Genomic DNA, 16095 nt, shown 5'->3' with positions numbered 1-16095 from the left:
CATGGTTCATGGTTTTTCTCCTATGTTTATTCAAGTTCGTTCAGTTTAACAACTTCTTCGACTAATCACGAGGAGAGACAAGAAGAGCATCACCAAGAGAAAATTTAGAGATTGAAAAAGAAGATATGTACAACTTTTAGATAGTAAGCCTTTAGGATAAAGCGTGTATGTATGACCATACCTTGCTCCTGAGACATGATCCCACATCAAAGATCACATGCACCCTTACTACAGTGCATGTCTAAATTACTAGTGTGATTTGTTCCTCTTCTTTCTCAACTTGCAATCGGCTACCCTACACATAACTAATTTAACTAAAGAGGTTTGCAGTTTGCTAGCCAAGTTTTTAACTGTGCGTTGTGGGCTCACTAGGGGGACGCCACCCACTCGTCACATGGCCCACGTAATCTCTTTAGCACCCCAAATATCTTTGAGGGGATTTTGAAACGGAGACAACCTCATTTTCAACCAATCTCTTTTTTTTTCTTTTTTATGTATGTGTTTTTAATATCCAGTTAAACCACAATATGCTTGTTAAAAGGTAAATTAGTTAGAGGTCACGTCCTACAGTGGCGGAGCCAGAAAATTTTTCCTATGAGTTCGGTATTTTTGGTGCTCGATTTTTTTCCGGCGTCAAAGTTTTCGGATCCAAACGGGTCGGGCCCAAAGTCATATTTAATAAAAAAAAATATTACATATTATAATTGTTTTCTACACATTTTCATGTTTTGTATACTATTCATAACATCTTCAATAGCGACTCAAAAAAATAACTCATTTTCAATATAACAAATGCAGTCATCATATATATAGTCATGGATCGATTGAAGGCTCGCCAAAGAAAGAGTCGATCAACCGGCCATTGTTGTCGTCTGTTTGAAGTGAGGCACCTAAGGCGATGGTTGAAGCCTTGAGGCGAACTAGCGAAGGCGACGAGGCGATGGTCGTTTGGTCGATAGAAACATAATTTATCGGTCGTTGAGGCGATGGATGTTTTTGTTTTTTTATTTAATTTTCACTTAGGCATTATGTTTAAGAATATGAATTGGGTTGGGTTTAGTGGACAATCCTATGAATATTTTGGACCTTTTTTATAATCTATATATAGGTTATTACTGACCCGTCTATAATGTTTGTTATCAATTTTTAAAGTTTTATATATTTTATAAAAAAAATATTCATTACTAAAAGGATTTTAACTAAAATTTTCATAATTAATGGGTTCAAATACTTTTTTAGAATGACACTGGGTTCGTCCTTTGAAAAAGGATGGGTTCGCTTATTGGTTTGATACTATAGGTTATATCGAAAAAGAACCGGGTTCGACCGAACCCGGTGACCATAGGGTGGCTCCGCCACTGGCGTCCTACGTGACAATAATGTAACGTTTTAACTAGCATTTTCTAGTTGCCCATGACACATAGCCTAAGTAGTAGAAGATTCACTTTCAAGTTTAATAATCAATCTACTAGATCATGATTTAACTTGGATAACTTTTCATAATTGTAATCGAACTCGATCCAAATATTCTTTTAGTTGTTTTAGAATATTCTAATAAACTAAATTTTGCTCTAGCATGCCTATTTATGAACTAATAAAACTCGGTGAGCTTATTTGTTAAACTAAACTCGAGTTCAAATAAGTTCAATTAGTATCAGTGTATCACACATCTGTTTATAGAGCTTGCACTTAAGGTGGGGTTAACAAACTATGAATAGTTTTGCACTTAACTGAATATAGAAAACTTAGCGTTCTGTATGGAGTCCATAGTATGAACAGTTAATATCACGTTTCAGGAAAACTCACTCAGGTATTGAAGATAGTTTCAAATGCGATAAAAAAAACAATGTTTGCGTTTTATTCATTAAGCTTGGAACAAAAGCCAACTTTTTACAAACAAATAAAATCACATATTTATAATTGAAGAATCAATATCATTAAACATCGTGGTGATATGAATTATTTATAGTCAATATCTTCTTGAATATTTATATTTTAATTCCCATGCATGGACTTGTATTGAAATAAAGGAAAGTTCCCATAATAGCCCATTTTGAGAATGTGTTTTCAAAATTATCCCCGCTAATTCAAGTTTTCAATTTTGTCCCTTTGTTATCTTGTCGTCGACGATATGATAGCGAACACCGACGATGTGTTACTGAAACAAATAGGATAACGACACGTGGCCGGAATCTGGCCGGAATAGGTCGCCGACGATGCGTTAGTGGATAACGCATCGCTGCTACCTACGTCATCGTTGCTACCCTACGTTACGTTAGCAACATAACACATCGCCGCTACCCTTAAGTATAACATAGGGTTGACGATGCGTTATGTTGCTAACGTAGGGTAGCGGCGATACGTTATGTTGTTGCCACCTTGTTATAACAACACAAGGGTTCCACGATACGTTAGTGATAACGCATCGCTGCTACCCTACGTTAGCAACATAACGCATCGCCGCTACCCTACGTTAGCAACATAACACATCGTCAACACAGATTCCGGCCACGTGTCGTTATCCTATTTGTTTCAGTAACGCATCGTCAGTGTACGCTATCATATCGTCGACGACAAGATACCAAAAGAACAAAGTTGAAAATTTAAATTAGTGAGAATAAACTTGGAAATACATTTTATGAATGGGACATTGTGGGAATTTTCCCTTGAAATAATACCCCACAGGCATGCTACCATGTTTTAAAAAGTTACATCTATCATTATCGTTTTGGGGATGCTTGTATTTTTTTGTAAAATGGGTCTACAATTTTGTTTTGTTTATACAAATATCTTTTAATAGTGTTAGAAACAACCTTCCATATATGAGTGACATTTTTAAAACGGAATGTCAACCGTTAATACTGATTTTGACGTTTTAAATCTAACTTGCACGAGAACACAATTAATGAGTCCCCTATAAGTCAAATTTTAAACCTGAGACTATAATAAAAAAAGACTAAGTATAAATCTATTTATATGTATTTTATGTACTACAGTGGTCTTAATTATTTACTTGTTTTTTAAGGTAAATGTATCTTAGTAATTTCACACACTTATCTGAAAAATAACTAATATCAATTCACATTAGTGAGCACGAGTGTTACCGCTTCAAAGTGTCAGAGACATACGTGTAATTTTTCAAAGTTCGAGAACACAATGTGTCATAGTGTGGTTATTCCCACACCACATAATAGGTTATTCAAACACTGGATTCTCCTATACATACAAGTCGTATACGGCTATACGAGTCAAATACGCCAGAATTATGTCATAACGTGTAAGAATATGTCTCAATCTATACAAGTCATATAGGGTACCCTATATGGGTCTTATAGACTAAAAAACCATCGTAAAGCACATTTGTCAATTATGTATGACTATACATGTATAACTCCATATACGACCCAAAACACATCATGAGGATGGCACCACAAAGAAAATTTAAAAAAAAATTACAAAAGTTATATATCCACCGTGCATATATGTATATCCTGTATCTATCTATCTACTCCACCGTCCAATCAAACGCGTCTTCTCTCTCTCTCTCTCTCTCTCTCTCTCTCTCTCTCTTTCTTTAGTCTTCTGACATTACTGAACTACTTCAATGATTTCACCCCCTTAAATTACTCACACACAACCCATACTTTCTACTGTAACTTATTTTCTTTCTTGACTTTTAAAAGTCAAATCTTTATCAGTGTTCTTGAGTTTTCCGCACTTCCTGTGCCAAATCAACTCTTTTTGAACCGCCAGTCGATACAAACTCTTTGTATTCAAAGAACCCATTTGCATTTTCATGCCTGGTAAGTGTTCGACGAAATGCCTCACTGAGTATTTGCTTTGATTTCTTAATTGGGCCTTGTTTATATCATGTTTTAGTTACTTTGTTGCATGATTATTGTTTAATTTAGTCATTTTGAAGTAATATTCTTGATGGGTATCCAAGAAATCATGGTGGTTGCCTGCTTTTAGGGCTTGGTATCTTATTATTGCCTTTGAATCTAACTCTAGTTTTTTTTTTTTTTTTTGTTAATTATAAATTAAAAAGGGAAAAGATAAGAGAATGTGGTCAGGTCTCTTGAGTCTTTTAATTTCTATTATTTATTTATTTTAATGTATTATTTTGTACTGTTATCTTTGTACCAATCAGAGGTTCAATATTAAAAATAATATGAACTGTAATTCACTAACTTTTATTTTACTTATTTGGGAATCTTGGGTATATGTTTCATATGACATTCTGCATTTTTTTTTTGATTCTTTGTTAATGTCATAAACTGTAGGACCACATATTATTCACACTTTCAGTTTCTTCCTTGTCCATACATTCTAAAACAACCAATCAAAAATACAGTTGTACTGTCAAGTGTCAACTGTGTATGTCTAGTGCACAATTGTAATTTGTCATGTTTTAAATAGGGTTAAACTGCGTTAGTCTCTAATTAGGCTTGATTTTGAAGCAAGTGAAGTTAGTCATATGTTATGTGAAATGTTACCTATAGGTGGTTGATAATCATACCAAGTTTGTTTATTTCAATATGAATCTTAAATTCTTAATGGATTTTTTACTTCAACTTAAAGCATTACTCTGTTTGTGTTTTGGCTCACTAATTGATATCAATTTCTGTTTATAATTTTATATATAGATTTTGTTGAGTTGGCGGATATGATTTGACTGATTCAAATTAGCTTCAACTTTTGTTGACATTAATATATGCAAAATGGGCGACCCGGTTTCAGCCTGGTCAAACTTTGAGAAACAAGTTTGAATTGGAGAAACGGCGCCATTCCTATACGGATTTTCATTATGAAGACATGAAAGCTCGATTAAATATGACAGCGTCGCCTTCAAATCAAACCGAAAAGGTTGGAAATAAAGATGAAATTGTTAGACACATGTCGAATTTACCGAGTTATCTTGAAACAAGAAAAGATACAAAGGCTTTGAATCTTGGAGTAATGGATTGGGGTAGGTTACAAAAATGGCAATATCAGCATCTTAACAAAGATCTGCCCTCTAGCAGTCATTCGTCCCCGTTATTTTCAACCGAAGGGTCAACTCCCCCGTCAACCATAGGTCAAAGATTCTCTCATTCTGGTCAAAGACCTCCCAGGGTAACCCTACAATCTCATTTCAACACGTCTTTGTATTCAAAAAGCGTTAGCAAGTCACAACCTTTTTATCCATCCAAGATTCAAGAACCCGAATCTTTAACCGACACCCGAAGTTATACAACCCCTGCAACTTTGAAGGGAAAGATGAAGATCCAAGATCCATTTTGTAGAACACTGGATTTTGATCCTTCGCCTACAATATCTCATGAAAAAAGTGAAATAGACGAAAAAAGTCGTTTATTTGAAGTAAAAAGATCATCTTTTTCTTCCAAGATTTCGAATCTTGAAGCGGGCAATGCTACTCCTAGTAAAATGAGAAGTATGTCTCCGATGCGGCGGTTTAGCTTTGGCAATATAAAAAGAACCGAATCACCCGTTTCTCAAAAAACAGCTACCGATATTAATAATGATAGTAAAAGTTTCTCTACGCGATCTCAAGCAAGTCCGTTAAGACGATTATTTGAACCACTCTTTCAACTAAAGTCAACAAATTCTCGTCAATCTACCGAAAGCCCCCGTCGAGACTCAACAGTAAGAGCAAATTCAATTTCAAGTTTGGATTTGCAAAACGAGACGTGTGAACCAACACCAACAAGACAAGCTCTTTTTCAGTCGGTTATAAAGAACGGTCGGCCTCTGTTCACGTTTGCAATCGAGACAATAATAATATACTTGCAGCCACTGTACGGGATTTAAGCTCTTCATCTAGGAAAGATAGTAGCAACCACTGGATCTACACGATCTTCACCGTTGATGAAATCAAGAAAAAGAATATCAGTTGGTTATCAAGAAAAGACAAAGGTCCCGGTTATGCCCCGAATGTAACAGCTCAAATGATGGTTACAAATCGTTCAATTTATAACTCCGACATGCGAGAATTCTCCTTGTTTCGTGTTGACCCATATGATGAACAAGCAGCCATTGTTGTGAAGTTTTCGAGAAATGATGAAGAGAATCAGGACCGCTTTAGTACAACGGTGATCCTACCTGGCGGGAATCATGGTGTGTCGAGTAACGGGAAACCATCACCGTTGACTGACAGGTGGCGGTCTGGTGGTGTGTGCGACTGTGGCGGTTGGGATTTGGGGTGCAGGTTAAGAGTTTTATCTAACCAGGTGCAGTCTAGTGGAGGATCAAGCTCACCCAATGGCCAGTTTGAGCTTTTCTTTCAGGTACATGTTTCATCTTCGTGTTAGCATTTGTTTTAACGCGTTTGGGTCAGTTTTGTGTTTAGTTTAAACAGGCCTGTTCAGGTGTGATCGGGTCAGTATTAGGGGAACGAATTTCCGACACATAAAATTATACGGGTTTGAGTTCTGTTTAAACTAGTTCCAGTCAGTTTTGGGTAGAACCCATGAACACATTTAGCTAAATGGGTCATGCTCGGGTTGACTTTGCTGGTTGATTACTTTAACCTGTTCTGTTTTCATAATTCTTTTTCAAAAATGTTGGTTTATGACATATAACTTCCAACTGATTTTGTATTTTATGCTAAAATTTAAAGATATAATAAAATATTCTGGTCAGTTTTGGGGTGATCCCGCGAATGTATGTAGCTAAATGAGCTGGTCATGCTCGGGTTGACTTTGTGGGTTGACCAGTTTAACCCGATTGTTGAAAGTTAGTTTATGTCACGAACACATTTAGCTTAATTCAAAGATAAAGAGAAATGAAATCCAATTTTATAGTTTAAACTTAATTATTGTACTTACATTTGTTCTCTTTTAGTAAAATTTTGTAATTTGCGAATATTAGTTTTCTTTTTTTGGGTATAACATTCCGTGTTTGAGTTCATGTGTCTGACACAATTCCGGGTTTGTGCTTGGTTAGACGCGCCAACCCACGGGCACGACCCATTTATCGCACCAGTGAATATTTATTTTTAGAGGGTTCTAATCTCTTTAATATATTCTTTCAACAGGGAGATGTGATGAACAAGAAACCTTTCTTCAACCTTTGTCCAATAAAAGATGGGATATTTTCTGTTGAATATAATTCATCTGTTTCACCTTTACAAGCATTCTCCATGTGTATATCAGTTGTCGAATGCAGAAAATCGTCTCAGTATCAAGAATCAACAACTTATGTTGCCAAACGAGTGACAAATGACCCAAGTCCGGTTCGTTTTGCTTCGTTTTGCTTCGTTTCCACCTCTTTCACCTGTTGGAAGGGTTTAAAATGGGATTATTGTCTTTTACTTTTATAGTCTGGTTATTAAATAGTTTAACCAGTTTGATATAGGTTGGTATAAGACAATAGATATGATAACATATGATATGATGACCTCTTTTCTTAGTGTTTCATAACAACTCTCACTCATTGACAATTTGTTTTTAGAAAACCATCATTTGAATTTGTGCCGAAACAAAGTTTGATGTAAACCTTGATAAATATTCTCGCAACTCTATCTTGAGTAACTATATAATCCACAATGGCTGGTGACAAATTCAACAAATTTTTATACGGGGCAAAAATCCAAATATGGGCTGGGCCATATTGATCGGGTAAAATCTACAATAAAGTAAAACACTAAATCGCTTTTTATATTAAATTAATATTAAATAATTTATAAAATTTTAAGAGCGTTTTATTTTTTAAGTTGAGGAGAGTACATTGAGTAGAAGATAAACAAATTGTGGCGGGAAGTCTGGAACAGTTTACGATTCCATGTATTGTTAAAATTCTTTTTTAATATTCAAACATCTACAATTCAAATGCTATAATACACAAGAAATTTACATGGTAAAAGTAACATCTTAAAATAGATAGAAGACAATAACTTACACATATGACAAAAAAAAGCATCACAATGCATACACACCAAACCTAGACATGTGACACGATAATAATAAATGAAAGATATGTCTTATATTAAATGAAGAAAAACAAGTATTTGTAGTTATTTTACAACGTAAAATAACTAGAAGAAAGAACATAATTGAAATGGTTTTAGAGTTTTATGTATTTAAATTTTAAAAAAATTATTTTTTTAACATGCAAACGGTCATACAAGGTTATCCTCTACTTCACCGAGTTCACAAACCTGTGACTTGTCCCTCGCTACTCGCTGTACTACTCGGCCAATAGGGGTTGGTATACCAGAGTTTGGTGAGTGTTATGTGGTAAGCCAATAGTAATTTGTAAAATGTAGTGGTTGGTAGGCAAATTGGTGAAAATCAGTTATTTCTGGTACACCAGTCACTAGTTCAGCTTAAGTTCATATAAACCAACAGAGATGATATAACAATATAACCATTGAAAACAAATGTAAGCCACTAAATCAAACATGAAAACTCAAATTCAATATGAATTAAAGAACATTTAGACTGTTGAACACTATAATTCCAGCAATAATCAACACACTTAAAACATCATTATCTAACTAAACAAGATTAAAAACAAGTAATCTCAGAAACCATTAAAACTAAAAGAAAAACTACATAAGCATTCCACTACCAAACATAACACTAATAACAAGTAAACTTCAAATAGTTGTTACATACTAGAAAATTTTGAATCCAAAAGGGTAAATTTAGTCATAAACAAGCCATTTATGAAGTAAAGTACCTAAGTTTTCATGAATTGTTTTCTTCACCGTCTTCTTCAATTTTAGGAGCCAAGTAAAACCTTATGTAGCCCATTTCAGCTATTTTGTACTCGACAACCACCGGAAGCTCAGATGATAAGCTGATCGTGACAGTGTTTGATAATGGTGTTGCTTTGGTGAATGAGTTCATATACCTCAATGCAAATGTTAAAGAAACTGGCTCGTTCATCTCAATAACAGTAGCTTCTTCAGGCTGTAAATATAAATTAATAATTAAAATGATAAACATGACACAAAGATTCATAAGCAAGTGTATTAATAATTGTATGATGGTTTTACCTTATCAACTGTGGTGTTCTGTCTGCAAACAACATTTGCGGTTCCAATATCACCTCTTGTTGAGAATTTCACACCTTCTTTGGTGACAGAAATCACAACTACGTAAAACAAACAACCAATTAAAATTCATCTTCCGGTTAATTACTTTGATATTAAAAGGAGACTACCTGTGTCACCAATACTGCTGAGATCTTTACAGATTCTTGCAAACTCAGCTGAGGGCATCCTTACAATTGCATGATACTCGGCTTCAGGTATGCCAAGATGCTCACTATCAATGTCCATTAGTTTCATTTCAAAATCAGCAATCTTGTCTTGAGCTGTAGTTCATAAAGTAACAACAAATATATCTCAAATCAAGGAAATTAGCAAGTTGAAGTCATAAAAATCAGAAAAAGTGCACAACTGCTAGCTTAAATTCATGACAGATATATCCTAAAAATAACAAAGCAAACAAATGTCAAATCAAGTATGCACAATTTGCAGCTCAAATTAATAAAAAACAGCAAAAGTAAACAACTGGCAGGTTAAACTCGTAACTTCAAAACCAGCACATAAACATCTCGAACATCTATACTAATATGCACAATTAATTCACAGAAATCAGTAAAACTTCACAATTGGCAACTCAAATTCAAAAGAATAGAAACAACATATATCAATCTGAAAATAACATACTAATAAGAATGCAAACATACCAAACTACCTGCAAGCTACTTGAGATCAGATTAATAAAAAGAACAAAACAAACAAAGCTATTTCAGCCTAAAGCTTTAGGCTGAGATCAAGCCTCAAATAAACTTCATTTAGATCAAAGCCAAGCTCAAGCCTTGTGCATTTTTAGTTGTGGCACTTTTAAATATTAATTTCGCACTGCTTCAACTGAGCTTAAGTCAAGCTTGGCTCGTTTAAGCCACTACAAAAGGTTAGACTTGTTTAAAGTTTTTTCTCAAATTATATAAAAATGATTAAAATCATTCATGAATTCACTAATACTCCATTCATCCCTCTTTAAGTATCATGGTTTGAAAAACAAAAGGTTCAAGATATATTGAATGATTATCTTTTTTGCTTACTAAAGGACAATAATTCTCTTGGAAATCAGATCCATCAATATTGTTTATTAATGCTAATTGAGTGTATTTAAGGGTGAACTTAGAAATTGGCTAATAAATTTTAATAATGAACATTTGTGATGGGACAAACAAAAAAAAAATATGGACACTTTTAATGAGACAGCGCAGCTAATTAATAAACGATAAGCAAGCCACACCCAGGTTTGAAAGAATGACTCATGGGTGATGAGCCAAGTTTGACTTTTAAAAAAAGGTCGAAACAAGTGAAGCTCAAGCTCTCGTAAGTCGTAAGCCAAGCACGAGCTTAATCAAGCTCGGCTAAGCTCTTTATTTATACCCCTACAAATACTAGCAAGCTTCCTAGAGAGTATTTTTTTCCCCTGAAATTTTATTCAGACAATAAAAAATAAATAACCTACAAATTTATATAAAACTATCATCCCTTAACTCTGTATAATATAGCAGCAATTAAACAAACACCTTAATTACCCATAAACACTGATTAAAAAACCAAATATAAGCTTAAGACATACAATACTAGTTATAACTATAAGAAAAAACCTAAAGCCAGAAATAACAAACAACACTTAAAATCTCAATTAGCCCTAACTAATTAACACTTAATTAATACTTACTGGGACTCTCAAACATGAACGTGACAGTATCACTTCCATCATCCGCCTTGAGCGTAATAATATCATCATTCCCGGCACACTTCAACATCTTCGACATATTATTCAAGTTCATCCCCATCGACACGTTCCGGTCGCACCGGTAATGCTCGAACCCTTCCGCTCTCAGCAATAAAGACACCAGCGCCACGTGGCTGGAGTCCATCGCCTGGAGACTGAATCCGGTGGCCGAGCAGTCGAAATTGGCGTCGTTGACCAGATCCTTGATTGACTCCATCACCTTTTTTAGCAGACTGCCTTGAACCAAACGGAGTTCTAACATGTTGATGGATGAATTGAAGAAACTGAAATTGGAATTGAAGAATTAGGGTTTGAAGGTTTGAAATTGGGGAAATGATATTAGGGGTTTATATAGGGAGTGGAATTGGAAAGCGTGCGAGGGAAGATTAAGGAGTATTGGCGGGAAGCTGAAACTGAAAAATATTAAAGGGTTTTTTGTTCCCGCTATTTTCGGTTGGGCTTTTTTTGGGCTTGGCCCGGAAGTGGAGATGTCAGATGTACATAAAAATCGGTTTCGAACCCGAACTTGTTTCAAGCTAAAACCGGTGTCTAAGCCGACGTGCAAAAAAAGTTGGTTTAGGCCCGCCAACCCGGTTTGTAACCTGACCCACCTTACCAAAAAAAAATGTTTGGTTTAAATTGATTTTAGACCTGGCCCGATTTGAAAACATGCAAATAAATCGATTTTTTAGTTTCTCTGAAAAATTGAACCCGGACCTGGAATTAGACAGGGCAGTCAAAACACGGACCTGACCTTGCCATAACCTGGCATCCTTATATTGAATATTTTAATTCCGTTATACATTATAATATAGATTTGAACTATATGTGTGTGTGGGGGTTGGGGGAGGGGGGTGTTCCCCTTTTTTTTTCAAATGCTGAATCAATGACCTATTTCTTGTGTATAAAGTAATGAAAACCTGATAGAAACCCGATATACTACACGAACTGGTTCTTGACTTTGTTGATCAAAGTTGAAACTAGTTTGGTGCAGTGATGTTTATCATGAATTTTTTTAATAGGTTATCTTTTTAATTAATAGTTATCTTTTATTTAAGTTGGGGGCATTATCCTTTTCTTTATTTTGATTTAATTGAGTAGTTTTCTGTTTTCTTTATTTTTGCTAGTCTTGTAAGGCTGTAAGTATTATTTGTTGTAGTTGGTTTTGGATGGATAATTATTATTGAAGTTAAAAGAACCCCTATTGGGATTTAAAGCTTTTGTAAACTAATAGATTTTGAGTCATTTTAATGCACTCGTAACCACATCACAGTTATTACCCGGTTGCGGTTCCAAAAATCGGGTTGTGCATCTCTACTAGATTATGTATCTTGAAAAGGAGCTCCGGATTCATACCCGTCACCTGGGCTTCACCCATCAGTCCATCACCTTAAATGGGTCAATCTATTTTAGCCCCTTTGTTGGACCTAGGCCCAGTCAAGTTATTTATTGGTTGTCCATTATGCCCATGATTAGGGTCACCAAGTAAACTTGTGCTATATTTTGTTAATTTGATGTAGATTAGGGCCGTCACTTCTACCCGAAACCCAACCCGAAAAAAACCCATACCCGAACCCGAATTAACCCGAACCGGAGAAAAGACTAACCCGAACCCGAACCGAAGTAATGCGGGTTGGTTCTCGGGTTTGATTTATAAGATTTGGGTCAACCCGAATAAACTTTTAGTTTTAAAATTAAATATATTTTTATGTAATAGGTTAAGTCTTAACCACTAAAGTTATCAATAACTGGCTCTAATCGGTTGTTGTCATTCTAACTATTATGGATCGATTACTTATTATTAATTCATGTTTTCCGTATATTACTAATAGCAACCGTAATCGAACAACCAAACACGCCCGATTGAATACGATTATGTTTCGAGTTAGTTTTATCTTTCTTTTGAATTGTTTTATCAAGTTAGGTTAGTTTATTATTTGATATTTGTGTTGCAAAGAAGAATATGATTGTTTAATTTTAGCATTGTAGTTATTAAAAATTTTGTGGTTTTGTGTTTTTTTGATAGGATACCCGAAACCCGATTAACCCAACCCGAAAAAACCCGAACCCGAATTATCCGAACTCGCAAAATCCGTGAGAGATTTGGGTTGGGTTTCGGGTCAAGATTTAAAACTTTGAAACCCGAAGAACCCGACCCGAAAAACCCGAAACTCGAAGAACACCCCTAATGTAGATTTTGTGGTTCCAAAATTACTGTCATCATCTTTGCTACTAATACAATTTTTGAATTATTTGATTTGAGTAAAAGATTCATCACCATCTCTCCTATTTTTGAAAATGATCATTACATTAATATTTTGATATCCTCCCTAATTATTTCATCATGCTTATCATCTTCGGCAGCATTAAAAGTTAAAAGTTACAACACCTACAATTAAACCAAACTTTAGGAGCAAAAGATAACAATAATATCAAACTCAAACTTGAATTACATCATTTGAACAAAAACTGAAAAATCCAAATAAACATTTTATTCTAATAATAATTTTCATAAAGTACCAAGAACAATTCAATAAAACCTAACTACTAGTCTCTCACGTAGACTTCATCACCCCTGGTGTTTGCCAATTAAACATAAGCACCCAACCGGACGTTTTACCTTTCAAAAAATAAAAACCGGTTTCTGTTACTAATCACAAGCATGTGTTACTCTTTAAACAACTTTCACCACACTCAACCGCAACATCATTATCAAAAACATGAAAATTGACTTCTCTATAGACGGTATTTTTGGGACTCATCCAGAAAAACTCGCCTCTAAACCGAGTCATCTCGTCAGCATCTCTACGAAAATTCCATTCGAATGTATTGCCTAGAGTCATTGTTCGGTTTCCAAAATCTTTGTTGTTTGATGAAATATGAGCAACAAGATTCTTGATTTTACCATCAATGACTTTCATTGTATATGATTCCAAAGAAGATGTTACAAAGCAAACATGATACAATGATAATACACAAAGAAATAAGAATATGGTGGTTCGAGCCATGGTTTGGTTTTTGATAGTGATCCCAATAGTTTGTTTCCTTTATATAGATGGTTATTAAATATTTGATACGCTATAATAATTTATTAGCTGTGTTTATTTACAAGAATCAATGTTTTGGTTAAATAAATGTAAAAATAGTAGTAATATAGTTTTAAATAAATAATATACTGTATAAAACCTGATTATGAGGCTCATTTATATATTACCTTTACCTTATTAGTAATTAGTTTACTTTAATAAAAATTACGAAATTCACTAAATATATTGAAATTCTTTAAATACTCCTAAAACTTAATCTATATTGTCGATCAAAAGTTAGTTTTGATAGATTATAAAATTATCAAAATTTAATAAATAAAAAAATGTCAAAAGTCTAATAGCAGACTTAATCTTGTTATTATTATCACAATATATGAAAGTTTTAGATTTACCAACAAAGGTTTTCATACATGAAAATTTAAAAGCCTACATATATGAATATTATTCTCATGTGTTATTGCGGGATGATATGTTTACTTTATTCTTATGTCAATATTTTGTTTCCTTTATATTATTTTGAAATGACGCATGCACAAACACTTGACTATTTTTACTTTTAAATCCATTACTTTAATAGTATTACTTACAAGAATCGATTTTTCAATTGTAGAATCAATATTCTAATTAGCACAATTTGTTACAAATCAAATGAACTAATAGCACTATACATGTGTTTTTATTTATTTCACTATTCGGTTAATTAATCAATAGTAAGTGAACAAAAATGAACAGAATTTGTAATCATACAAAAAAAACTTTTTAAAGAAATATCATAACTCACAATTAAATAAAAAAAATAAAAACAAAAAGATGTTTCCACTGTCTTTCTCCTTCCCATAAAAAACAAACACAATGTTAAGTGAAAAAAGTCGTTGTGTTTTTTTGTTTATCATTGTGTATGTTTATTTTCGTCATTGATTGTGTCTTTTTCTCTTGACATTGTGTCTTTTTTTATATTGTATTATATTACTCAACATTGTGTTATATTTTGTTCAGCATTGTGTTATATTTTGCGATCTATTGTTTTTTTATTTATAATTGTGTCTTTTGTTCATTTTCGTCATTGTGTCTTTGATCCCGACATTTTGTCTTTTCGTCAATTTTTTTGTATTTTTTTATTTTATTTTATTTTTTAACGTGAATGATTGCAGAAACATTTTAGTTTTTTTAATTTTTATTGTTTTTTATTTATCTTTGAGTTATGATTTTATTTTATTTTTTAATTTATTTTTAAGGGTTTTTTGTATGGTCAGAAATCTTTCTCACACTTCTCATTTTTATCTCCCCTTAGTTTAACTTTACTCGATTCGGCAAACGATCCACTAACAGTTGAACTAATGTACTTATTATGAAACTTATTTGTTGTAACATAAAAAAACTTAAAAAGAATGATTATCACATGATAAGGTCCATTAGCGGTGAATTAGTTGGGCTATCATCAAAAAATGAAGTCATTAACACATACATAAATAACTTGTTAACTTAAAACAAATGTACGGATAATTTGTTAGGCTACACAGTATTGTTCAGAACAACATAAAAAAGTTGGCCAAGACCGATGAGTGGGAGGTTGTTTGTGTCCATCCCGTCCTCCCCATCGGTGCTGGCCAAATTTTTATGACGTCTCAACTCTACAGGCTACACTTATAAATTATTACACCCTCCGCCCCTATAATTCACTCTTGGGAACAAGATACACCCTCGCTTTAACGACCGAACCATTCTCAAGCTTAAACCCGGGACTCACTGGAAACCCAACCACATGACTGGCTCCAACATTACCTCCAGGAAACCTCACCACACTCTCCATATAACTCGAGTTAAACTCGGCCCCTCTCCTTCCTTCAAAATAACTCGGAACTGGATCCGACGAAAACACAAGCAAATGCAACAACCAAACCGCCTTAGCCAGCGCTAGAAACTCTCCATAAAATCGAGTCCTCGGGTGGTTTCCAGCCAACACCTGCCTCCTTTGTTCAAGATCACGAAACAGCGATTCTTCCATCTTCGGATGCACAATTGAAATGTACTTTTGTGAGCAGAATTTTCCAAACTGACACGTCGGTAAGACACCGAGCAGCTCGATTGGATCCATTGCTTTCATGTCACGGTATTGTGTGAAGCATTCGGTTCGGAACTGGTCAGGGTTTAGAAGTGATGTTAGGCTTCCGTCTATATAGAACGTCTCGTGGTCGAATCCTTGGAAGAGTTTCCGGTTTATGTATGATTCGAGAGGGTATTTGGCGTGGTTTGGTCCGACGATGGAGTCTGTGGTTGTG

General features: G+C 34.3%; 3 protein-coding genes across 3 annotated transcripts; 1 reads left to right on the top strand and 2 right to left on the bottom strand.

Moving 5' to 3' along the window:
- Window positions 1–4735: 4735 nt before the first annotated feature.
- Window positions 4736–7321, top strand: LOC143544028 (uncharacterized). The gene is made up of 2 exons (XM_077036208.1): window positions 4736–6287; window positions 7037–7321. The coding sequence occupies exons 1-2, from the start codon at window positions 5949–5951 to the stop codon at window positions 7319–7321; spliced, it is 624 nt and encodes a 207-aa protein (XP_076892323.1). The 5' UTR covers window positions 4736–5948.
- A 1345-nt stretch (window positions 7322–8666) lies between these two features.
- Window positions 8667–11215, bottom strand: LOC143544071 (proliferating cell nuclear antigen-like). Its single transcript, XM_077036232.1, has 4 exons — window positions 10713–11215; window positions 9169–9321; window positions 9002–9099; window positions 8667–8915 (listed from the first exon to the last, which is right to left on the bottom strand). Exons 1-4 carry the CDS (start codon window positions 11029–11031, stop codon window positions 8691–8693), a joined length of 795 nt encoding a protein of 264 aa, XP_076892347.1. The 5' UTR covers window positions 11032–11215; the 3' UTR covers window positions 8667–8690.
- Window positions 11216–15227: 4012 nt separating this feature from the next.
- Window positions 15228–16091, bottom strand: LOC143544070 (protein GRAVITROPIC IN THE LIGHT 1-like; the record flags this gene model as incomplete). Its single annotated transcript, XM_077036231.1, has 1 exon — window positions 15228–16091. A coding segment is annotated over one exon (606 nt), but the record flags the coding sequence as incomplete, so codon positions are not given.
- Between the last annotated feature and the right edge of the window lie 4 nt (window positions 16092–16095).

This window comes from Bidens hawaiensis, unplaced genomic scaffold (assembly GCF_021521415.1).
Source record: "Bidens hawaiensis isolate Kalapana, Puna unplaced genomic scaffold, B.hawaiensis_p1.1 tig00013426_1, whole genome shotgun sequence".
In the NCBI taxonomy this organism is placed as follows: Eukaryota; Viridiplantae; Streptophyta; class Magnoliopsida; order Asterales; family Asteraceae; genus Bidens; species Bidens hawaiensis.
This window is presented reverse-complemented; position numbering and strand designations above follow the sequence as displayed.

What these genes read in the sequence shown, in the direction of transcription:
- LOC143544028 (XM_077036208.1), top strand. Translation starts at nt 5,949, where the DNA reads ATGATGGTTACAAATCGTTCAATTTATAACTCCGACATGCGAGAATTC. An exon ending in AGTTTGAGCTTTTCTTTCAG is followed by an intron (nt 6,288 to 7,036) that starts GTACATGTTTCA and finishes TTCTTTCAACAG; the next exon opens with GGAGATGTGATGAACAAGAA.
- LOC143544071 (XM_077036232.1), bottom strand. Translation starts at nt 11,031, where the DNA reads ATGTTAGAACTCCGTTTGGTTCAAGGCAGTCTGCTAAAAAAGGTGATG. An exon ending in CAGCAGTATTGGTGACACAG is followed by an intron (nt 9,100 to 9,168) that starts GTAGTCTCCTTT and finishes TGTTTTACGTAG; the next exon opens with TTGTGATTTCTGTCACCAAA. An exon ending in AGAACACCACAGTTGATAAG is followed by an intron (nt 8,916 to 9,001) that starts GTAAAACCATCA and finishes TTATATTTACAG; the next exon opens with CCTGAAGAAGCTACTGTTAT.